Source organism: Tachypleus tridentatus, chromosome 2, assembly GCF_004210375.1.
Source record: "Tachypleus tridentatus isolate NWPU-2018 chromosome 2, ASM421037v1, whole genome shotgun sequence".
Lineage (NCBI taxonomy): Eukaryota > Metazoa > Arthropoda > Merostomata > Xiphosura > Limulidae > Tachypleus > Tachypleus tridentatus.
In genome coordinates, this window is record NC_134826.1 from 8,073,457 (window position 1) to 8,099,349 (window position 25,893).

General features: G+C 32.7%; 1 protein-coding gene and 1 long non-coding RNA gene across 6 annotated transcripts in view; one reads left to right on the forward strand and one right to left on the reverse strand.

The window, feature by feature from the left end:
* LOC143237618 (ceramide synthase 1-like) overlaps nt 1-11,110 on the reverse strand; it is a 47,323-nt gene extending 36,213 nt beyond the window's left edge. For 4 of the 5 annotated variants that reach the window (XR_013020169.1, XR_013020170.1, XM_076477088.1 and 1 more), the window contains exon 1: nt 10,824-11,110. Coding sequence is in view for 2 of the 5 variants with exons in the window: in XM_076477088.1 (XP_076333203.1) it covers nt 10,824-11,072 (249 nt within the window). In the remaining 3 variants the exon portion in view is untranslated. Of the gene's footprint in view, nt 1-10,795 lie in introns of all 5 variants that reach the window. The other variant, XM_076477096.1, reaches the window with a different exon arrangement.
* Nucleotides 11,111-16,359: 5,249 nt separating this feature from the next.
* LOC143237639 (uncharacterized) overlaps nt 16,360-25,893 on the forward strand; it is a 29,954-nt gene continuing 20,420 nt past the window's right edge. Inside the window, exon 1 of the long non-coding RNA XR_013020173.1 lies at nt 16,360-16,769. This is a non-coding gene — a long non-coding RNA (uncharacterized LOC143237639). The remainder of the gene's footprint in view (nt 16,770-25,893) is intronic.

Genomic DNA, 25,893 nt, shown 5'->3' on the forward strand with positions numbered 1-25,893 from the left:
ACTACATATAGAGATAAGGAATAATGATAGTAGTAATCATTGTTCTATTAGGTTTAGTGTTTTACTACATATGGAGATAAGGAATAATGATAGTAGTAATCATTGTTCTGTTAGGTTTAGTGTTTTACTACATATGGAGATAAGGAATAATGATAGTAGTAATCATTGTTCTATTAGGTTTAGTGTTTTACTACATATAGAGATAAGGAATAATGATAGTAGTAATCATTGTTCTATTAGGTTTAGTGTTTTACTACATATGGAGATAAGGAATAATGACAGTAGTAATCATTGTTCTATTAGGTTTAGTGTTTTACTACATATAGAGATAAAGAATAATGATAGTAGTAATCATTATTCTATTAGGTTTCATGTTTTACTACATAACAGTATTTTGGTGACATATTTTGAAGGAATGTTATAAGAATTATCTGTTGTGAACTGGACAACTGAATTATTTGGAAACATTAATCTAGCATGGAAAATTTTTAAAGAAATTTTTAAATATTCTAGACAAACATTTTACAAAGGGTTTAAAGATAAAATTAAAGAAACCACAAATTTAAGATACTTAAACTGACTGGTATGACAAGAGATAATATTAGACAATCAAGAAAGTTGGAGAAATCAGGACATCAAAAAGAGTGCACGTAAGGGTTTTTAAAAATACATTAAGGGTAAACAAAATGTTAGAATGGAGGTAGGATCCTTGAGGGATTATAAAGACTTGTATCTGATGAATACAAGATGGCTGGGATATTCAATTTTACTTTATTATAAAGACTTGTATCTGATGAATACAAGATGGCTGGAATATTCAATTTTACTTTTCTTTAATTTTTACTAACAAAGACTTAACTAGTATTCCACACCTTGTACAGATAAACAGAAACGAGATCAAACAAGATGACTGTACTAATTCTGAGCTGTTCAAGAAAAAATTGTAAAGTTTAAAGAATAATAAGTCTCATGGGCCAGGTAATATTTCTCCAAGGGTTTTGATAAAAATTGTCCCACTAATAACAGACCCATTAGTCTTGCATCAGTTCTGATGTAAAGACTGTTAAAAGTTGCCTTGTAATATCATTTAACAAGTTTTGAATTTTATTGGACAGTCAACATGATTTCACTAAAGGAAAATCTTTTCTCATTCTATGAAAAGGTTACTTATGGAATGAGAATAAAGGTATAGATTTGGTGTATCTGGATTTTTGGAAAGCCTTTAGAATATGCCACATAAAAGGCTTTAAAAAATGTCTATAGTTATGGGGGTTAAGTTAGTTAGCAGTTGGATAGAAGAGTAACTGGATGGAAGAAAGTAGAGTTCAGTCAAACTGGATTAATGTCACAAGTGGGGTACCTCAGGGATCATTCTTAGGACCTTTGCTCTTTGTGATTTACATCAATGGCACAGGTGAAGAAATAGCCAACAAACTTAAATTTGCAGATGATATTAAGGTCTTGAGTGTTTGCAGCTGTCAAAAGGATGCGCTGCTGATTTATTAAAGGATTTAGATCTATTTGTGAATTGGGTGAATAAATGGCAGATGGGTTTTAATTATAATAAATGCAAGATAATGCTGAATGGTTATCATAATTTGAATTATAAGTATAATTTGGATGGGAATAACATAAACAGTGTTATGAAAGAAAGGAATCTTGCTGTAATGGTTGATCAGTCTCTTAAGTCATCCAAACAGTGCACTGTTTTTAGTGTTAGGGCAAGTAGGATGTTAGGTTGTATCTACAGAAATATTGAATCCTAGTCAAAAGAGGTTATAATTTAATTGTTTATGTCACTGATTCAGTCATATTTAAACTACTGTGTGTTCACTATTGGGCTCCTTCCCTTAAAAATACATCAAATTCTTGGAAAATGGTTCAAAGAAGTTATTAGAATGTTGCCTGGAATAGAGAAGTTGTCATATGAAGAGAGACCAAAATCTTTCAAGTTGTTTTGACTAAAGAAGAGTTGGGTGGGGAATCTAATTTTAAAGGGAATTGATACTGGTGATACGTCATTTTTTTCATACTTAACAGTGAGAACAGCAGGACTGGGGGACACAAGTATAAATTTTGACAGGATAGGAGTCATCTTCAGTTAAAAGTTATTTTTCTAACAGGGTGGGTGGCCTTCAGGATGCGCTGTCTTTCAAATGTTGTAAAGGCAGTAAATGTACAAGAACTTAAGAAAAACTTGGTAAGCATACAACAAATGATAATGGCTGGATGCAAGGGTTTTTTTTTTGTTAACTAGTTTAGTGTGAAACATCTGAAATAGATCAATAGGTCCCATGTTGTTCCAAAACATTATGTTAGTTTGTCAAGAAAAAACTAATTAAATCTCAGAGATGGTCATAACGACTAAATTCAAACTGTTTTTCTAATAAATCAAGTTCACATTCCCCATGATATAAATCTATATTTTTGCTATTTCTTTTTGATATACAACTTTTTTTTTCCTTATGTATCAATATTTTATGTCATAGGATTATCACTAACTTTATTAAGAAAATCCAATTAATTATCCAAAGTTAATTTTAGTACATACAATTAAAAAAGTTGGAAGCAGCCTGTTGAAGCTCAGATACTTTTTATAGTAGTTAGCAGAGTACGAAGGAAAAGCAAACATTCAGTAATGTTAAATGCTTTAACACTTTAACATTAGCTCGTCTCTTCCAAAGCCAGTTATAAAAACAATACCGTCTTAACTAAAGCTTAGCTCATCTCTTCCAAAGCCAGTTATAAAAACAATACTGTCTTAACTGAAGCTTAGCTCATCTCTTCCAAAGCCAGTTATAAAAACAATACTGTCTTAACTAAAGCTTAGCTCATCTCTTCCAAAGCCAGTTATAAAAACAATACTGTCTTAACTAAAGCTTAGCTCGTCTCTTCCAAAGCCACTTAGCTCTGTCTTAACTTCCTCTTCCAAAGCCAGTTATAAAACAATACTGTCTTAACTAAAGCTTAGCTCATCTCTTCCAAAGCCAGTTATAAAACAATAAAGTCTTAACTAAAGCTTAGCTCATCTCTTCCAAAGCCAGTTATAAAACAATACTGTCTTAACTAAAGCTTAGCTCATCTCTTCCAAAGCCAGTTATAAAAACAATACTGTCTTAACTAAAGCTTAGCTCAGTCTCTTCCAAAGCCAATTATAAAACAATACTGTCTTAATTAAAGCTTAGCTCATCTCTTCCAAAGCCAGTTATAAAACAATACTGTCTTAACTAAAGCTTAGCTCATCTCTTCCAAAGCCAGTTATAAAAACAATACTGTCTTAACTAAAGCTTAGCTCATCTCTTCCAAAGCCAGTTATAAAACAATACTGTCTTAACTAAAGCTTAGCTCATCTCTTCCAAAGCCAGTTATAAAACAATACTGTCTTAATTAAAGCTTAGCTCATCTCTTCCAAAGCCAGTTATAAAAACAATACTGTCTTAACTAAAGCTTAGCTCATCTCTTCCAAAGCCAGTTATAAAACAATACTGTCTTAACTAAAGCTTAGCTCGTCTCTTCCAAAGCCAGTTATAAAAACAATACTGTCTTAACTAAAGCTTAGCTCATCTCTTCCAAAGCCAGTTATAAAAACAATACTGTCTTAACTAAAGCTTAGCTCATCTCTTCCAAAGCCAGTTATAAAAACAATACTGTCTTAACTAAAGCTTAGCTCGTCTCTTCCAAAGCCAGTTATAAAAACAATACTGTCTTAACTAAAGCTTAGCTCATCTCTTCCAAAGCCAGTTATAAAACAATACTGTCTTAACTAAAGCTTAACTAAAGCTCTCATCTCTTCCAAAGCCAGTTATAAAAACAATACTGTCTTAACTAAAGCTTAGCTCATCTCTTCCAAAGCCAGTTATAAAAACAATACTGTCTTAACTAAAGCTTAGCTCGTCTCTTCCAAAGCCAGTTATAAAAACAATACTGTCTTAACTAAAGCTTAGCTCGTCTCTTCCAAAGCCAGTTATAAAAACAATACTGTCTTAACTAAAGCTTAGCTCATCTCTTCCAAAGCCAGTTATAAAAACAATACTGTCTTAACTAAAGCTTAGCTCGTCTCTTCCAAAGCCAGTTATAAAAACAATACTGTCTTAACTAAAGCTTAGCTCATCTCTTCCAAAGCCAGTTATAAAAACAATACTGTCTTAACTAAAGCTTAGCTCATCTCTTCCAAAGCCAGTTATAAAACAATACTGTCTTAACTAAAGCTTAGCCAGTCCCTTCTAAAGCCAGTTATAAAAACAATACTGTCTTAACTAAAGCTTAGCTCGTCTCTTCCAAAGCCAGTTATAAAAACAATACTGTCTTAACTAAAGCTTAGCTCATCTCTTCCAAAGCCAGTTATAAAAACAATACTGTCTTAACTAAAGCTTAGCTCATCTCTTCCAAAGCCAGTTATAAAAACAATACTGTCTTAACTAAAGCTTAGCTCGTCTCTTCCAAAGCCAGTTATAAAAAAATACTGCCTTACCTAAAGCTTAGCTAGTCTCTTCCAAAGCCAGTTATAAAAACAATACTGTCTTAACTAAAGCTTAGCTCGTCTCTTCCAAAGCCAGTTATAAAAACAATACTGTCTTAACTAAAGCTTAGCTCATCTCTTCCAAAGCCAGTTATAAAAACAATACTGTCTTAACTAAAGCTTAGCTCATCTCTTCCAAAGCCAGTTATAAAAACAATACCGTCTTAACTAAAGCTTAGCTCGTCTCTTCCAAAGCCAGTTATAAAAACAATACTGTCTTAACTAAAGCTTAGCTCGTCTCTTCCAAAGCCAGTTATAAAAACAATACTGTCTTAACTAAAGCCAGTTATAAAAACAATACTGTCTTAACTAAAGCTTAGCTCGTCTCTTACAAAGCCAGCTATAAAAACAATACTGTCTTAACTAAAGCTTAACCAGTCTCTTCCAAAGCCAGTTATAAAAACAATACCGTCTTAACTAAAGCTTAGCTCGTCTCTTCCAAAGCCAGTTATAAAACCAATACTGTCTTAACTAAAGCTTAGCTCGTCTCTTCCAAAGCCAGTTATAAAAACAATACCGTCTTAACTAAAGCTTAGCTCGTCTCTTCCAAAGCCAGTTATAAAAACAATACCGTCTTAACTAAAGCTTAGCTCGTCTCTTCCAAAGCCAGTTATAAAAACAATACTGTCTTAACTAAAGCTTAGCTCATCTCTTCCAAGGCCAGTTATAAAAACAATACTGTCTTAACTAAAGCTTAGCTCATCTCTTCCAAAGCCAGTTATAAAAACAATACTGTCTTAACTAAAGCTTAGCTCGTCTCTTCCAAAGCCAGTTCAATACAACTAGCCAGTTATAAAACAATACTGTCTTAACTAAAGCTTAGCTCATCTCTTCCAATTATAAAACAATACTGTCTTAACTAAAGCTTAGCTCATCTCTTCCAAAGCCAGTTATAAAAACAATACTGTCTTAACTAAAGCTTAGCTCAGCCAGTTATAAAACAATAATACTGTCTTAACTAAAGCTTAGCTCGTCTCTTCCAAAGCCAGTTATAAAAACAATACTGTCTTAACTAAAGCTTAGCTCGTCTCTTCCAAAGCTTAGCCAGTTATAAAACAATACTGTCTTAACTAAAGCTTAGCTCGTCTCTTCCAAAGCCAGTTATAAAAAACAATACCGTCTTAACTAAAGCTTAGCTCGTCTCTTCCAAAGCCAGTTATAAAAACAATACTGTCTTAACTAAAGCTTAGCTCATCTCTTCCAAAGCCAGTTATAAAACAATACTGTCTTAACTAAAGCTTAGCTCATCTCTTCCAAAGCCAGTTATAAAAACAATACTGTCTTAACTAAAGCTTAGCTCGTCTCTTCCAAAGCCAGTTATAAAAACAATACCGTCTTAACTAAAGCTTAGCTCGTCTCTTCCAAAGCCAGTTATAAAAACAATACTGTCTTAACTAAAGCTTAGCTCATCTCTTCCAAAGCCAGTTATAAAAACAATACCGTCTTAACTAAAGCTTAGCTTAACTAAAGCTCTCTTCTTCAAAGCCAGTTATAAAAACAATACCGTCTTAACTAAAGCTTAGCTCATCTCTTCCAAAGCTAGTTATAAAAACAATACTGTCTTAACTAAAGCTTAGCTCATCTCTTCCAAAGCCAGTTATAAAAACAATACTGTCTTAACTAAAGCTTAGCTCATCTCTTCCAAAGCTAGTTATAAAACAATACTGTCTTAACTAAAGCTTAGCTCATCTCTTCCAAAGCCAGTTATAAAAACAATACTGTCTTAACTAAAGCTTAGCTCGTCTCTTCCAAAGCCAGTTATAAAAACAATACTGTCTTAACTAAAGCTTTGCTCATCTCTTCCAATTTTTAAACTTGTATCCTATCATCTTACAGCAGGGAACAACAAATATTTTCAGATCTAGGAGCCAACCCAAAAACTCAGAAGCCTGGTGGCCCAACTTAACTTCACTGCTGTTTGTCATGGAAAATGGAGGGATACACTAGTGCCTCAATGATCTGTGGTTTTTTTTCTTTGTTCCAATATTCCCAAATAATTTTGCCATTACAATCACATTTCGAAGAAACTGTCTCTCAGAAATTAATTTTGGTTGCAAATGTGTAGGTTTTTCATGATATCTGGGATTTTTCACATGCAAGACCCGGCACACATTCAAATCACAAGTCTGCTGGTTGCAGCCTCATCTTTCTTCTCTTATTTTTAGGTATTAAGAATGTAGCTCGGTTAAATTTGATTAGTTGTTAAAAACAATTCACAAAAACACACATTAAGATTTCACTCAACTTCAGTTGTCATTCACAGTTGAATGCTACACAGTGGGCATCCTTTAACTACAGGTCATGTTGAGGTGTTGCCCAGTTAGCGTTGTCCTTTTACCTAAAGATTATTATCATTTCCACTCTGTTTAAAAAAAAAAATTTCCAAACGTGGATTTCAACTAATTTTTCAATTACTTTTCACAGATGCAAAACAGGAATGGGCAATCAAAAGAAGTGTTATGGGAAAAAGTGGAAGGTAGCTTGTACAACACATACAATTCAAGCATGACCAACCAACACTTGGTTTTTATAATTTTTCATGACAATATCATTAAAGGACAGTAAGAAAATTGTAATTTAAAACAAGAAACTTAAATATAATGAAAAAGTTTATTCAGATTAAACAATGGGCTAACAAGTTGATTGATGTCTTGATTACATGCTGTTTCTGTTATTCACTATTTATTTTATTCAGATTAAACAATGGGCTAACAAGTCGACTGATGTCTTGATTACATGCTGTTTCTGTTATTCACTATTTATTTTATTCAGATTAAACAATGGGCTAACAAGTCGACTGATGTCTTGATTACATGCTGTTTCTGTTATTCACTATTTATTTTATTCAGATTAAACAATGGGCTAACAAGTCGACTGATGTCTTGATTACATGCTGTTTCTGTTATTCACTATTTATTTTATTCAGATTAAACAATGGGCTAACAAGTCGATTGATGTCTTGATTACATGCTGTTTCTGTTATTCACTATTTATTTTATTCAGATTAAACAATGGGCTAACAAGTCGATTGATGTCTTGATTACATGCTGTTTCTGTTATTCACTATTTATTTTATTCAGATTAAACAATGGGCTAACAAGTCGACTGATGTCTTGATTACATGCTGTTTCTGTTATTCACTATTTATTTTATTCAGATTAAACAATGGGCTAACAAGTCGATTGATGTCTTGATTACATGCTGTTTCTGTTATTCACTATTTATTTTATTCAGATTAAACAATGGGCTAACAAGTCGATTGATGTCTTGATTACATGCTGTTTCTGTTATTCACTATTTATTTTATTCAGATTAAACAATGGGCTAACAAGTCGATTGATGTCTTGATTACATGCTGTTTCTGTTATTCACTATTTATTTTATTCAGATTAAACAATGGGCTAACAAGTCGATTGATGTCTTGATTACATGCTGTTTCTGTTATTCACTATTTATTTTATTCAGATTAAACAATGGGCTAACAAGTCGATTGATGTCTTGATTACATGCTGTTTCTATTATTCACTATTGCTTTGCTTTTTCTAAACCAGTGTGGATAATCACAACACCAGTATATATTTATTTTCACAGCAACGAGTGCATGCTAATGACCACATGGTATCAACAATCACCAATGTTACTGCCTAAATTAACTGCCTTTTATCTCATCAAAGTCTAAATGTGTATCAACTGAATGATTTGAAAGATGAAAATCAAAATCGCAAAAAATTAGTAACATGTTGCACAACCACAGAACTTCTTTCTGAAAAACTTAAGTGCTGAATCTACCATTAAAATCCTAGAAACAAAGTTTGATTTAGGACTCAAAAAACAGTGCTAGATTTGAGTTCTATTTAGCACAGCCCTATGCACGAAGAAAATAGGAGAAAATACCAGGCTCCAGGATGAAATTTTTAGTTACCATGGTGATCTGGGATTCAGGATTTATCAATGCACATCTTATGTGATCTTTGGCATATCAAAAAGAAATCAGAACTTTACCACACAGATCCCAAATAATCTTAAAACTTGAATAAGATAAACGTTTCCCTTTTTAAAAGTATCTTAACCTACCCCTACAAGAAAACACTAACTTTAAAATATCCCAGTAGCCCTACAGAATATAACGTCTCTTAGCTAAGACCAAAATAATATTTTAAGCAAGTTCTGTATAGAAATAACTACTTATCTAGCATGTACGCGATCTGCCTATAAACATATTAAGCTTCTATCAATATTGTTACTAGCAGAATAACAGTTTTTATAGATCACACTCATCCACTATTATGTGAGAGCCTTTTCTGTCAATCATCTACATTAAACACTTGATATAAACTATGATAATCCAACTATTTGTACAACTTAAAAACTGATCAGAAACACTGTTTTAACTAAACATCTTCAAGAAGAAACCAAATGTTTAATAATTCAGGAAACTACCTCATCAACACTGCTGATGAAAATAAATCTGATGACAATTTCTAATCCCTGAGATACTCCATTCACAACAACAGTCTAGTCTGACTGGAGTCTGCTAAACCTTTCACTGAGACAGCAGTCTTCATTCCTTGTAATAGTTATAATATCATAGGCTTTGCTACATTATCTTTAATTAAATTTAAAAATGAAATAAAAGATGTTTATGATTTCACAATCCTTTGTTTTCTAACATCACATTCACTCATTTATTTACTCAAAAATTACTTGCACATCATTTGTATTTTTAGTCACACCACCAACCCTGGATTAGGGCACGGGCTTACCAGGCTGAAGTCCAGGGGCTCACACTAATTAGGGGACCTCAAGCTAAGACTGTAGATTATTCAAATAATCTATGTGTATTTAATGCTGATGTACTTTTTAAAGTTGAGAACGATTTGATAAACCTGCTAAAAGCTCTTGTACGCAATAGAATTACCGAGCATAATTTATAGGACTTATGATTTACCTGGCTAACAAGGCTCAGCATGGCCAGATGGGTTAAGGTGTTCAACTCGTAATCTGAGGGTCATGAGTTTGAATCCTGTCTTACCAAACATGCTTGCCCTTTCAGCCATGGGGGTATTGTAATGTGACAGTCAATCCCACTATTTGTTGGTTAAAGAGTAGCCCAAGAGTTGGCAGTGGGTGGTGATGACTAGCTGCCTTCCCTCTAGTCTTACACTGCTAAATTAGGGATGGCTAGCACAGATAGCCCTCGTGTAGCTTTGAGCAAAATTCAAAAAAACAAACAAAAACATAAGGTGTAAAGGTTCTATCTCGAGGGTGCCTCTGTAAGTTGAAAAGCCAATAAAACCCTTAATCCACCATTGCTTAGTGATCTCACTTATGCAAGTTATTCATCTCTGTGTACAAACCACAGCACAGGTACCTAGTATTAAAATTTACTCAAGTACTAGATATTTTAAGACATCCATAGCTTTGATTTTTCTGGAATGAATTGGAAAAAAATATCTTTTACAAAATAAAACAATTGGTTCCAATTTCATTTTCTCTCATTTTTTAGCATCATGAACATACAGAAGGAAATGAATGTCAAAGATTTAACCCAAAACATCTGAGAAAAATATTTTATCTTATTAATTACATAAAGCATTTAGTATTTTTCAAAACTCCCAGTAATTCATTTAATATATAAATATATATTTAATCCGAATGGCAGTTAAAAGCCATTATGGATATTTTTAAACAGAATAAATAAGGTTATTAAATGCAAAATTTAAAGCATTTATTTTGATTAATAATGGAAATGCAACATAACAAAGACAGAATACCAGCAGAATTGGAGCTCACAATACAATATTACATATGCAAAAAATAAACAGTATAGATACACAGAATTTGACATAATTTTAGGATCTACAATCATATAATAAAAACTTCATCACCCATAAGGTTTTTGGTAACACTGAGTATCCAAACTCATCTTTGTGTTTAATATTAACATATCCCATCACGTTAAATATTGTAACAAAACGTTTTTGTTGTAAAATAACCTCACCCTGTGTGGATAATGAAAAACAAGTCAGCACCATTTAGTATAAAGAAAAACTGTAACATAAGTTTATACTTCAATACTTCGTTTTGTAATTTATTTGTAATCTTTTATATCATGGCTTTTATCTTATCTGAGAGATGTTATAAAACTGAAATATAGTTGTCTTGTAACAAATATATTTCAATTTACAACACAGCATAGACAATTTTCCTAAAACCTCTATACGACATATATACATACACGCACACACCATGGATACAAATTCCATAAATTCTAACCTTTAGCCCTAAGTTTTAGGTTAATCACCTTAAATATCCATTCGGTACTAAAGTGACGGACGACGGTCCATGCTACTGCCATTAGCAAAATCGTAAGGATACACGATGTATTAAAATGCCAGTAATTTTTCATGTCACGCCATGTTCCTCTTGGAAAGTCATAATCTGGATCGTTTAACTGATTAAAACTTTCAACGACATACCTAAAAATACCAACAATAAATTCAAAATATGAAGGAACGCGCTCCCACTCAACTACCGTTTCTCCCAAAGCCATTTTTCTTTAAGTTATGCGCGCCCTCTCTTATCCATAACTGCCCTGCTTTATAAGTTCGTTCTACAACAACATACCAAAAATAAGACTCCAAGGTCACACGTTGCTGAAATGAAAAGCAAAACGGTAAATCACACGGGATTGTCATTTATTGATAGATATAAAATGATTTTGTGAACCAACATAAATAATTAAATGCAAAGTAACTATAAATAAGAAAATGCATAATTCATCAGCATTATTCCAGTTTTATCTTTTTTTGGAAAATTAATGAATGTTGTTGACACAACCCCTCCATACACACAAACTAACAAAAACGCAAAGATATTAAACTAAAACTATTTACCATATGAAAAGATTCCTGGCCTTTTTTGTATTCTTTGTACTTGGACTATATGAAATGATTAGAATTATAAATACTTTCAAGTTATGTATTTGATACTGTTGTAGTATTTATTATATTGCTCGCCAGGCTCTATTGAATTATTTGGTGAAACTAATGCAGGAATCAGCCCAAGTAACAACAGATTAATTTATTTTTATTAGCGTTCATTACAGCCACTTTCACCTGTAGGCCTAACTTCGAGTACAAAGTTTTTCAACAGATACAACTGTATGTGCAAAAACGGCTCGTTTGGGTTGAGAAAATATTTTACGTAGAAGAGTGAACAACGTTTCGACCTTCTTCGGTAATTGTCAGGTTCACAAAGAAGGAAAGAGGTAACTGACCGGAAGCTGACCACATGTTTGGAAGGGGTTGTGTAACTGAGTGTCGGAATGTAGAGGGCGGTACTAGATGTTTGAATATATAATTTTATTTTATTGTATTTAATATAGGTATAAAGGCGTTCCTTTATATTGGTTTATTTTGGGTTTAAGTTGTTGTATAAGTAAGGCTTCTTTAATTTTGCGTTTGTTTATGTTTGTTTCTTTATTTAGTATTTGAGTGTTTTCTGTGGTTATGTTGTATTTATTTGACTTGCAGTGTTCGAAAACGTGTATAGGTGACTTTTTATGTTCTTTGAATCTGGTTTCTATTTTTCTACTTGTTTCTCCAATATAGAAGTCGTGGCAGTTATCACATTGTATTTTATAAATAATGTTGGTGTGGCATTTGTCAGTGTAGTTTTTACATAGTATAGACCTCAGTGATGTCGAGAAACCCACTTGTTGAGAAATTTATATGCAAAAACGGCTCGTTTCGGTTGAGAAAATATTTTACATAGAAGGTCGAAACGTTGTTCGCTCTTCTATGTAAAATATTTTCTCAACCCAAACGAGCCGTTTTTGCATATAAAAGTATAGACCTCAGTTTGTGCCTGGTTTTTGAATAAATTTGGTATTAACTGGAATGTCATATTTTGTTACTAGTTTTTGCCAAATGTTGGTTATTTGTCTGCTGATGTCGGGAATATATGCTATGCAGCAGTATATGGTTTCGTGATTATTTTTTTTTTAATTTTGTGAGAGGGCCTGGCATGGCCTAGCGCGTTAAGGCGTGCGCTTCGTAATCTGAGGGTCGCGGGTTCGCGCCCGAGTCGCACCAAAACATGCTCGCCCTCCCAGCCGTGGGGGGAGTTATAATGTGACGGTCAATCCCACTATTCGTTGGTAGAAGAGTAACCCAAGAGTTGGCGGTGGGTGGTGATGACTAGCTGCCTTCCCTCTAGTCTTACACTGCTAAATTAGGGACGGATAGCCCTCGAGTTCCTTTGTGCGAAATTCCAAAACAAACAAACAAATTATTTGTGAGATATATTTACTTTTGTTGGTTGATTTTGCTTTCTGTCTAGGTGTGTGCGTATAATGTTTTCTACGGTTTGTGGAGAAAACTTATTGATGTTGATGAAGTATTGTTTTATTTTGTCTAATTCATCGTTAATTTTATCTGGTGAGCATAGTTTTATGGCTGTGTTTATTTGGTTTCTTAGTATGTTGAGTTTTTGTTTCGTTTCATGTGCTGAGTCCCAAGGAATGTATAGTCCAGTATGGGTTATTTTTCGGTGGATTTCTGTTTTAAATTGTGTGTCGGTTCTTGTAATTTTGAGGTTAAGAAATGATATTTAATTGCTTTCTTTCTGTTCACATGTGAAGTTAATGTTGGGATGTATAGAGTTAATGTTATTGAAAAAATTAAGTATGTGTTCTGTAGATGTGAATTCCGCAACCGTGTCATCTACATATCTGTACCAGTATAGTGGTGGATATAATGCTGTGTTAATTGCTTGTGTTTCAACTTGTGTCATAAAAATATTGGCTAGAACTGGTGATACTGGGTTGCCCATGCTTAGGCCATTTGTTTCTATATAGTTGTGGTCGTTGAACATGAAGTTTGTCTTTATCGTGGTGAATTCTATGAGGGTTGCTAATTGGTTGGTCTATACTATGTAAAAACTACACTGACAAACACCACACCAACATTATTTATAAAATACAATGTGATAACTGCCACGACTTCTATATTGGAGAAACAAGTAGAAAAATAGAAACCAGATTCAAAGAACATAAAAAGTCACCTATACACGTTTTCGAACACTGCAAGTCAAATAAATACAACATAACCACAGAAAACACTCAAATACTAAATAAAGAAACAAACATAAACAAACGCAAAATTAAAGAAGCCTTACTTATACAACAACTTAAACCCAAAATAAACCAATATAAAGGAACGCCTTTATACCTATATTAAATATAATAAAATAAAATTATATATTTAAACATCTAACACCGCCCTCTACATTCCGACACTCAGTTACACAACCCCTTTCAAAATGTGGTCAGCTTCTGGTCAGTTACCTCTTTCCTTCTTTGTGAACCTGACAATGACCGAAGAAGGTCGAAACGTTGTTCACTCTTCTACGTAAAATATTTTCTCAACCTAAACGAGCCGTTTTTACATATATATTTCTCTACAAGTGGGTTTTCTCGACATCACCGATCACAGATACAATTGTAACTAATCAAAGCATAATACGGTAATAATGATAATGTTTAACAGAAAGTTCCTTCATTAATGGTACGTATGCCTTTCTCACAAATAAACTTACTTACCACATAGAATTTCCTCGCCAGTCGCTCAAATAACTGAATAGACGTGATCAATCCCATATCTAATTCTGAGCAGCTTTCTGAGCTCACAAACTCCTTGAATACTCATCGAACTGCGCACGGTTATCGTTTATTATGTTCTTCGTTTTCGCAAATTCAACAACATTTCTAGATTATTATATCAACATGAACTGTTTATATCTAGCGCCATAATCATGATTGGCAGTTTCCTCTAACAAACAACTGCATTATAACATTGAAAATACAACTTATAACACTATGTTAGCTATCGCCTTCAGTGTTTCAGCACTAATTATCAGAGCTTATAGCACTAAAAATCGGATTTCGATAACCCTAATGTATCGAGCAGTGCATGTTTATTTATATGCAAAAACGGCTCGTTTGGGTTGAGAAAATATTTTACATAGAAGAGCGAACAACGTTTCGACCTTCTTCGGTCATCGTCAGCTTTGTGCGAAATTCAAAAACATAAACAAAAACGTACTTGACAGTTTATTTCGAGATCATTTTCAGAAAATACAATGAGAAATAGTGACATCAAACTAGAGGATCACGAAAAAAATCAAGTATTGTTAAATAACTATGTTTTAAACTTGAAGTCATATTATATTATATTTACATAAATATTATTTCAAAAGTTTAACTGTTATCTTGAAGTATTATGAAATCATTAATATATCCCCTGGTGGCTCAGTATTAAGTCGGAGCACCTACAGCGCTAAAACTTTGAATTAGCTACCCACATTTGACCGAGCACAGACAGCCCATTTTTGCTTTCTTTGAGTTTAATAACCAATCAACAAAAATCATTATTATTACTATAATTTCTTCTCTGACTTTTGATTTTTAGCGACAAGTTTTCGCAAGCTCTTAGGCATCTTAAACATAAGTCACCAGATGGCAGCAGCATAGAATAGTGGCATGTTTGTTTGTTGAATTTCAAAGGTTATCTCTGCTAGGAGTTCTTGATTTTGAAGCGATAGATTATAGGGAAGGAAGATACCACCCACCGTCAGTTTTTGTGCTACCCTTTACTAGCGAAGAATGAGGTTGACTGTCACATTATACCTCCCCCTACGGTTTAAAGAGAGGGCATATTCGATTATGGGATTCAAACCCTTAACACAAAATCCATGCATCATGGAGTGGTAAAACACATTCTTCCTCTAATAACATTTTTGCATTTACATGTATGTATTTTTGTCCAAACGAAACATTTATATATAAATTTCTGAATACAAAATAATGGTTTAATATATATCCCTCTGTATGTATATATATAAATCTGTTAACAAACATTTCTGTATATACGTGAATAAATAAAACTACATTTGTGAGCATACTTATGACTTACGTCTGATAAACATATCTTAGAACATACTTTAATATACATGTCAGCATTGTTTTTAAATTTTCTACCAGAAATAAAAAATGAAGCTTCCTATAATTCACAGATTACGTATTCCTAATTTAACGAACTAAAGGGTTTATAAAACGCAGCCAGACGAAAAATTGACTGCAACACGATATAAATCAATCATTTTTAAATATTTTTTTAACTAATATTTATCACAAACAATCATTAAGTTTGATTACTGATTCTTTTTCAGAATGCTTCATGTTATCAAGTTGTTTTATATAGGCAACGTAATAAATTAAATCATTTGGAAGCTATATAATGTTTAATAACTGTTTGAGTAAAAACAGCGTACTTTCATCGGCCTTACGACTTTGTTTTTTTTTTTTTTTTTCCGGTAGGTGAAAACCAAGGATTATTGAAACTTTGACAGCTACAATGGCGGATCCTACTATGATAATTATTTGATGATATATTTTAAACTTGTTCAGCTGTGAGTTATACCAGCGAGTGAGATTTCAAGTGAACTAAACCGTCTTGAGAAATGACCACATTTCTAAATTCTATAGGAAGAAATTGAAATGAAAAAGTAACAGTTAAGTTACAGGTATTCGAAATTTTTATCCAAGAAAAAGTTATATACACATATATCAATATGAGCTTGTAAAAATTAAAAAGCACAATAATTTATGTTGATTACGACTTGATTTCACTGTAATAGTTTAAATAGCGTAAGCGTGGAAACTCATGATTAATAAATAATGATGAAAAATATTTTTGATGCAAAAGATTTGAAAAGTGTATAGGGTGATTCTCGCATTTCTTAGGTTCGTTTTTATTTAGGTGTTTATACAGGTTAACCACAAACACGAAAGCTTTAAGAGTAGTCAATCGTATTAAATGTAAATTGTACATAGGGTGCTTCTCTTTAATAATTATTAGTTTTACCCAGTAAAGCCCAACATTATAAATTATTTTAATTACATGAGGAAGTCTTACATTAACAATAAGTAATGCCTCCATTGTGATTTTCTCTTATACTGAGATAGATCATCGATCGAAACTATGAATGACTCTAGTTAGGAAACTGTTGTTTGGCAGTGACTTTGGCGGGAAAGGAGCATGCGCGTGCGCCATGTTTCATTTATCAAGATCATCCGGGTTTTATCGAGCTGGGCGGGAAAGCAACGCTTGATGGCTCGACTGCGAAAATGGAGGTATACCTATTAGTACAGAAGTAGTTCCTCATTTATTACTGTCGGGTAACGAAGGTAAGATTGTCTGCTTTATTTTTCCCGTAAGACGTCTTAAATTTCATATAACACGTTGAATGTTTCAGAGCACATTGATGAGTAGGGCTTCAAATTTTTAAGTTTGTACCGCCAAAATGATTCAGATTGCGTCAGTTCACAACATTTACATTAACGTCAGTCATTATATTACATGTTGAAAATAGAGCCGCTGTTTCCATGGGCACGCTGTTGTAAAGAATAATAACTATCAGTTTATTTATTTGATATGTCATATTTTAAAGTCATTAGGATCCAGACCCTTTAACAACAGCTTTGTAAAATACTTTATTATTGTTCAAGTGCGTGAATTAATAATCTTTTCTTAGTGTAAATATAATGTTGACATACCACCACACTGGCACAAAATTGGCAATTTGCCATAATTCCGTTTATTGGGAAGTCTCAAGTCCAGTAATATAGCATTATACCAGTTTATTTTAAATAGTGAATATAATATTTGAAGTGTAAGAAATAAATATACTTTAATTCACGTTAGTATCAGCCCACAATAAGTTTATTAATAACGTCTTACATCCATTTAGTTTAAATGAAATACTGTTGCACAAACATCATTAAAATTAGATAGTTAACAGTATTATTAGATCAAGCACAGTTAATTTTACAGGGTTATTACTTGTTTTCCCGAATGGGAGCTGGAGGTTACCTGGAAGAGTCACGTTTAACCATACACACCAAAATGCAATAGTATATCTTCTGTCAGCCAGTAGGCACTAAAATGACGTCACGTAAAGGATACTTAACACTGCGATTTGTACTGTTGTTGCGGCTGTAAAACGTGCTCATGTCATAAATCATGAGAAGAATTATGCACTCTGTAGATTACAATACGGCATGACAAATTAATTTCAAAAAGCAAGAAATAAAAGTGTTTGTTTCTCTTAACTTTGGTTCCATTTGCTCTTGAAACAGAACACTTTCAGGGCCAGGCAGAAATATATCTAATAATAATATAACTAATATCATTCTAGTTAGCCTTTTAGATAGTAAAATATTGTTTGAGAATTCCAGTAAGTAGTTTAACCTTCTGACTACCTTTTTTAAGGCACTATACCCAGTGAGTAAGCATCCATCCTATCTGATTTTTGATAACCTCCGATTATGTTGGATTAACTAGGTTATTATTGAATATTAATATAAAAAAAATGGTGACAACAAGTGGCACATACACTGACAATAACATTCTACTAGCTTAAATGTTGTGATGTTGAAACCAATACTGATAACAGGCAGAGAAATTTTGTATTCTGTTTTCAATATACACCTGATGTGAAATTTGCATTGAACAAAGTTACCCAAGAATTCATGATGAGGTAATGGGTTACACAAAATATATTTAAAATACATTTTGTTGGTTACACAATCTCTAGTGTCCCCTGCTGGGACAATGGTGAGTCTTCCGATTTACAATGCTTAAATCAGGGGTTTGATTATCCTCAGTAAACACAGCAGATTGCCCGATATGGCTTTGCTACATGAAAAAACACAAACACATAATCTCTAGTAGGATGTAAGTAAGTTAAGAAACATATTTTCGGTATTCCAGTGAATGACATAACATGTTTTTGAAGTTTTTTGTGTATTTTACACAAAAACCTAATGATTTTGCTTCATCTTTCTCGTGTTTTTACACCAAATTTTGTGATATAACTTACTTGATTTGATGAACTACATCAGTTTTGAAGAGCAGGTAAACAAGTGAAATAATTTGAGGGTTAAAGAGCATGTGGTGGTGATGGGAAAGAAAGACAAACAAAGTAATATTTCCAGCAAGTTTACAGATTCAAGTCGTGTATCACTGACAAGTTAGTAACATATTTTGTACAGTTGTAAACTGTATGTCTTCATTTTTCTTTTACTGATCAGTAGAAATTGTGTTTTTAACAAGTAATATTTAATTACAGTAAGTGTAAGATAATACACTAGGGTTATAATAATTGAATTATACATTTTATGTAGATGGGAACCAATTCACTTGCATGACCGAAGGAAACAGTCCTGAAATAGTAGTGGATAAATCAGTGAAGCTGTTAAAACAACATTCTATCACTAGTAGGACTTTAGAGTGTATTTATAGAGACATTAATTAAAAGGGCAGAAAATATTATTCTGAATCTACTAAAAATTACTAGATAGGCCTCATTTAGTCTTATCTAAGAAAGAATATTCATGACATTCAAAAAAACATGTAAGTCCAAGAAATTTTGACAGAAATGAAATAGAAACCTGATAACCCGAACCCTTTTCGAAAGGTCCACCTTAAGAAAAAATACTAACATACTTGAAAGTGTTTAGAAGAGGATTCTAGGTATGGAAAGGAAACAGCTAAGATTTCGTATCTTTGTTTTGGAAAATGAAGGATAAGAAGAAATCTTATTGAATATACAAATTTGTATGGGCAGTCCATAAAACAGGGATCTTTGATTTCTTTCTTTGTATTCTGGAGACAATAGGACCAGAAGGCGCATGTCAAAAATTTTGAAAACCTAAGTTGGTATTCACTTAAGACAGTTTTGTTTCTGTTAGAGGGTTATATATAAAGAATAAATTCCTGTTGGCAGTGGTGGAAGCCAGAACTTTACAAGGTGGGTGATTCTGTGAAAAACAAAGTACGAATTTAAATTTTCACCTTTCTGCATGGACAATCTTGAAAGTCCAGGTGGTCCATATGTTTTTTGGTATTAGTTTACACTGGTAAATATATTCAACTTTTTATCCTCTTTCATCAGTATAATCCTTAAACTATTGTAAAGTGCTGCAGAAGACAACTCATTCCACAAGCCAATCACCATATTATAAATATAAAAGATACTTCTTGGACTTTAGCATTTCTTTATCCAAGCCTCAAATCTGTGTCTTCTTGACCTGTTATCAGTGTTTCGACACTGAAACCAACGTTTCAAAAGGTTTATTTTGTTTTTGCTGCTAGTTTAGTGTTTCATTATTGGTTTAATTATTCTTTCAAATTATGAACAAACACTGATATTTTAAAAATCATATGTAAAACAATACATGTCCCAAAACCATTATCAAACAAAAAATAATGTGATTAAAAAATGTTTATAGACATTAAGTGTTGAACAGAGCAAGCTATGCATATGGAACAAAACTGACAGTCAGTATAACTAATTAAATATACATTTCAACTTATTAGAATACATTGTTTTATCAGTTGGATATCCTAGTCGTATGTACGTTACAAATGATAAAACCAGCTGATAGATATTTAAGAGATACAGACTTGGGCTCACATGACAAATAAAAATATAACTTTATTACGTGGACTCTAGTCGTCAAAGTACAAAGACGTTCTTTAAAAAAAAAATTAAGATTACGTAAAACTTGGAGAGCTCGTTATGCATAACTGTTATTTGGAAGTAAAAACTGTTTAACAGACGTTTTCACCCTAATATCTTGATGTCCGTCTTACTGCTTTATGTTAAATTTGTTATAGTTCCACGTTCACACAAAAGTTTTCCAACCAAGTATTTTTCAAAACGTTTTGTCCAGGTGTGACCTTGTGATTAGCGTGCTTCACTGTGAATTCAAGAGTAAATTGTTCGAAGCTCGTTGCCGGTAAATAGCATTCAGTACATTAGTTCAGTCGGTATGATATTAAAGTGACTGTCAGGTTTCACTGTTTGTTCAGATAAAAGTTGCAGCACAATAGTATTAATGAATTTTCGTTTTTCACATATAACCATTTCAACATCAGGAGCGGCTATGTCTAGATGCTTACTTGTGAAGCTTTGTCCAAAGATTTTGAATCAATCAAAATAATGGTAGGCATGCGCAGATATACTGACAGCATGACAGTTCATTGCATAGTCCGCCATCTCTAACACTAGGCCTAGCTGAACTAAAGTCATGTGCTACAAGCAATTTCTCAGCATAATATTAGAGCTCGGTGGTGTGATAGGTTCTTGTTTGAACATTGTTCATTGATTACGGTTATAATGTATTTTAATTTTCAAATCAAATAAAGAAAAGAAATGGATGTTTTTTTTTACCATTATTGACGACTTCCAGTGAATTTTTCATAAGAGATTTGTAAGATAAGCCCAGCACAAAACTTGAATTTAAGGAAAATGAGATACAGCATATTCTGTTTCTTCGTCTGGTAGTTTTTTATGGAAAATCATGTGTGATACCTAACAATCTTTGTTAACAACACTAGAACGTTCGTTGTTAACCGCTGTTGAATTTTCACAAATATATGTTTCTCAATCTTAGATTTTCTGAAGTTTTACTATTTGGAAAGTTTCCAAGGAAAAATATCAGTTCTAAATATCTCAGTAAACAAAACTTGATCATAAACTTTAAAGACCTATATTTCAAAATAATTGTAAAATTTTAGTAATAGAATGATTACGGTTAAGTGGTTATTATTGACTTGTTCAAGTTAACTTTTTTTTTGTTACGTAAGTCTTTGCCCATTCTTATTTGGTACTTAAAATATTAATGTTAAATTCAAAAGTGGTTACAAAATCAACATTTTTTTTGTTGATGTATCTTAGTGGCATAGCGGCATGTCTGCGGACTCGTATCGCTAAAAACTGGGTTTTGATACCCGTGATGAACAGAGCACAGATAACCCATTGAGTAACTCTGTGCTTAATCAGTGATGTCGAGAAACCCACTTGTTGAGAAATTTATATGCAAAAACGGCTCGTTTGGGTTGAGAAAATATTTTACATAGAAGAGCGAACAACGTTTCGACCTTCTATGTAAAATATTTTCTCAACCCAAACAAGCTGTTTTTGCATATAAAAAACTCTGTGCTTAATTCCAAAAATACAAAAAAAACTTGTTTTATTGGGAAATATTACATTTGTTCGCGATTGTATTGTGTTCAAAAGCACTGAAATGACAAGCACAAATATATGGTTATATGTTTGAAGTAAAAACCTACGATGTCACAAGTTTTAGTCAAATTATTTTTTAGCATTTTGAATGAAGAAGGGCTGTAAGATTTGTTATAAAGAACTGGGTACAAAATCCTACCGAGGCACTCTGGTCAACAGTGCATAATGCAAACAAACACACACATTCGTATATCATGATATTTGGTAGTTTAATAATATCTAAAACATAGAATAAAAACATATATATATATGTTGATATACAGTCGTTGTCAAATAGAGGGTCACGTCTTTGTTTTAGGCCTACGTAATTCACCATGTTCTGTTTGTTTGGATCGACTACACTGATACTGCTTGGTTTGTCCTTTTAAAACTAAGACAGTATCTTTAATGGCCATATAATTTTGTATACATTTTTTTCAGTATCTCCTACAAGTCCTTGAGTAAACCTAAATTGATGGAGATAATTATTTTTGCGACAGTCATAAAGTGTCTACTTGATTATGACGAGTACAAGGTATTTTAGTAAGATTGGTGTGTTGGTCTTATTAAATGAAAAATATTTATTAAATTAGTTGAATAATATTTTACTACTGAAAACAGCTGTATTAGAAATATCCGTGTTGTTGTTGTATAAGTCTCAGTATATATGCTGAATTGAACATTTGCACTGAATGTTTATTTTTTAAAACATCTGTAAACTTTAATTAAATTTAACTTCTTTGACTTTTTTCTTTCATTTTTCTCAGCAAAACGTCTGGTAAGTTTAGAAAAAATACGTGCCATTTCTTGGAAATTTGTGTGAAATTGATTGGCAAATAGAGATAAAACTCAAAATCATGTGCATATAATTAAATACATGTTATTACTGGTTTTAAATGAATATTCGTCAGAATTAGATGGTCGAAAATCATGAAATTTTGCAGTGACACCCTTGATTATTGCATGTTAGTGATAGTTTGGAGTTGACTGCTCGAAATGTAATGTAGTATATTAAATATATCTAGTTGAGACGTAGGTTACGTTTTCACATACTGGGCTTAAATTCATTACGAATCCTATATATAAAACGGGGTGACCATTTTATGACAGCAATTACTGTCGTGTTGTTCATTTAAAAAACAATGTATTTAATTCTGTGACTTACAAGAAGTTATGTAATGATGTTACCGGAAGATAGCCTACCTGTTGACTCAGCATAAGCCTGAAGGTTTATGACGATAAAAAAATATAATTTCTGTATAAATAATTGTATAGCTGAGTCTGACAACAATTAAACCAAACTACCAGAAGAGCTGCTAAAACCCTGCAATAATAATTACATTTAATAGTTAACAATATTAATTACGTAAGCAACAGACAAACTACAAACAGTTGGGTACCCCCGCTAATATCTATTAATAATAAAAGTATAGCTAGAAAAGAAACATTTAAAGGTATAAGTTAAAATAAGTTACTTGAAGGGAAAGGTTTATAGATCTGCTTTCGTTGTTTAATAGAATTTATGAAATTCGGGTGTAATTTTGTAACTTACACGAATGATTACACAAGTTGTGTCAAGAGTTCGGTCAAGACAATGACACTTTTGAACATTATATTAGGCTTGACTATTTGGTAGTCTTTCCAGTAATGGAATATTTATTTTCATAATTATTTGTAACTTTTTAATGGTGACATATTATTATTAAATAGTTTTAAAAAGGTGTGTTATCTCAATTCGTGAACATATGTTTATGAAACTTTCGTTAAGCCTAAATGTGAAGAGAGTATTTATTGCTACCTGTCAACTTTTAAGGCGGTAGACACGAACTTTTGAAACACTTCTAAAACGAGACAAGATATGCTTATATTTTTCTTTATTTCTAGTCCGTGTCTGTAGCCAAATAATATTTATTTATTTCTCCCATGAAAGCTAGGTGCATAATTAATAACTGTATGTTATCCAACAATCGAGTTTCTAGCAGGAAGAAATAAATATTCTATATATATGTATATTCAGTAAATTGAGAAAAATCTTTTTCTCGTACTCATACACCACGTACACACCCTATGCTGATTATGGTATGTCCTTAGCTGTGATTGGTAGTTGTTGATGTGTAAAAGTTCCAATCGCGAGCAACTTTAGAACGAGAGAGTTTTGACGTAACTGAACTGAGAATAACATTGGCTAAGCGGTACTATTTGAATATCGTATTCAGTATTTTTGGCGTCGTGTTAAGAACAGAAATAAACGAGAACAGTAACCACTTTACGAGAACCTAACAAAATCACAGATAGAACAAGAAAACAACAATCTTACAGTAAACCACAAACAAAGAAACAAACATAATAGTAAACTTAATTAAAAACATTCTCACAGAGTTTATTACAGAATTTACTAAACCGAACCAATCGAATAATAGCATCGACCTTTTTATAAACATAGCTGAAAAACACATACCACAACTAATAACAACAATTACAGGATACATGCTAAAATCATAAAATTCACAATTCTGAGTATCAATATCCAAGGTGCACTTGCTTCCAAGAAACACGAGATCGAAGACTTAATAACATTAACCCTGACATTTTTATCATAAGTGAAACATTAACTAATCATAAGAATAGATTTAAAATATGTAACTATACGTCAATAAGAAAAGACAGAAGAAATAACCATGACACCAACAGATGAGTTATGTTATTATATAAAAACCATCTTTCTGTTACTGAAATCCAAATGAACAACAACAATGAAAACAGTGGTTGGTATTCTCTTAGAAAACCACTCGAAAATGACAATAGCAGGATTATACTGTTCTCCAACTTAAATGTATGGACATAAATCTAATATACAACATCTTTTCCCACAACCAAGGCCCGGCATGGCCAAGCGTGTTAAGGCGTGCGACTCGTAATCTGAGGGTCGCGGGTTCGCATCCCCGTCCTGCCAAACGTGCTCGCCCTTTCAGCCGTGGGGCTATTATAATGTGACGGTCAATCCCACTATTTGTTGGTAAAAGAGTAGCCCAAGAGTTGGCGGTGGGTGGTGATGACTAGCTGCCTTCCCATCTGGTCTTACACTGCTAAATTAGGGACGGCTAGCACAGATAGCCCTCGAGTAGCTTTGTGCGAAATTCAAAAAACAAGCAAACAACCAAAATACAGTAGTAATAGGTGATCTGAATTCCAAACATAAGAGCTGCGGATGTAATTCTACAAACTCCACTTATTATAACAATTCATAGATAATAATAGTATATCCCTTATTAATGACAATACACGTACCCATACTACCTCTGAAACAGTTTCTAATTATATCCTAGACATCTGTCAAAGTTAATAAATTTCAATGTGGGAAAAGATGTTGACAGCGACCATCTCCCAATATGGTGTGTCTTCCATCTCACCCCCCCCCCTACCCTCATAAAGATAAAATCAGTAGGCAAGATAAATTTGATTACAAAAAAAGCAAATTGGCAAGAATTTCAAAAAGTGTTAAATAACATACTACCAGAAAAAGTTAAACATACAGCGAATCTGAAATAGATTCATACAGTCAAATGGAGTGCCTTCTAAAAGCAGCTACGGACACGGTACCAAAACAACACTATATAACCATAAACAATGCATGGAAACCAACCAAACAATTATTAACAATGATAAAACAATTAAGAAGACTATTCATGGCAACAAGAGAACAAGAAATAAAAACACAAATTAACAACATTAGAAATAAAATTAGAGCAGAAATTAAACAGCTAAAACAAGAAAAATGGGACAACTTCTGCTCCGAACAAACCGACCTTAGTAAGTTCTGGCTACACTTGAGAAGCCAGAACAACTATTACTACAATAAAATAACCACGTAACAAATAACATAGAATTATATAAACCACACTCTCCATTCAACATTACAAACAGCAACAAACAATACATATGACTACAATACACAACTACTCATCAAAAAAATCAAACTAAATGAACTTGAACAAACAATCAAAAAAACAAAGCACCAAGAAATGATGGAATACAAATAATTCTTCTCAAAAAAGGCAATCCAAAATTATTTGACCATATTAGCCATATTTAACTTCTCTCTATACTCTTCCAGTTTCTTGGAAGCAATCTAACATTTTAATGTTCCACAAAGATGGAAAACCAGCCAATAAACCAAACAGTTATCGACCGACCAGCCTGACCAGCTGTGTAGGTAAAATTCTTGAAAGAATAATAAGTAA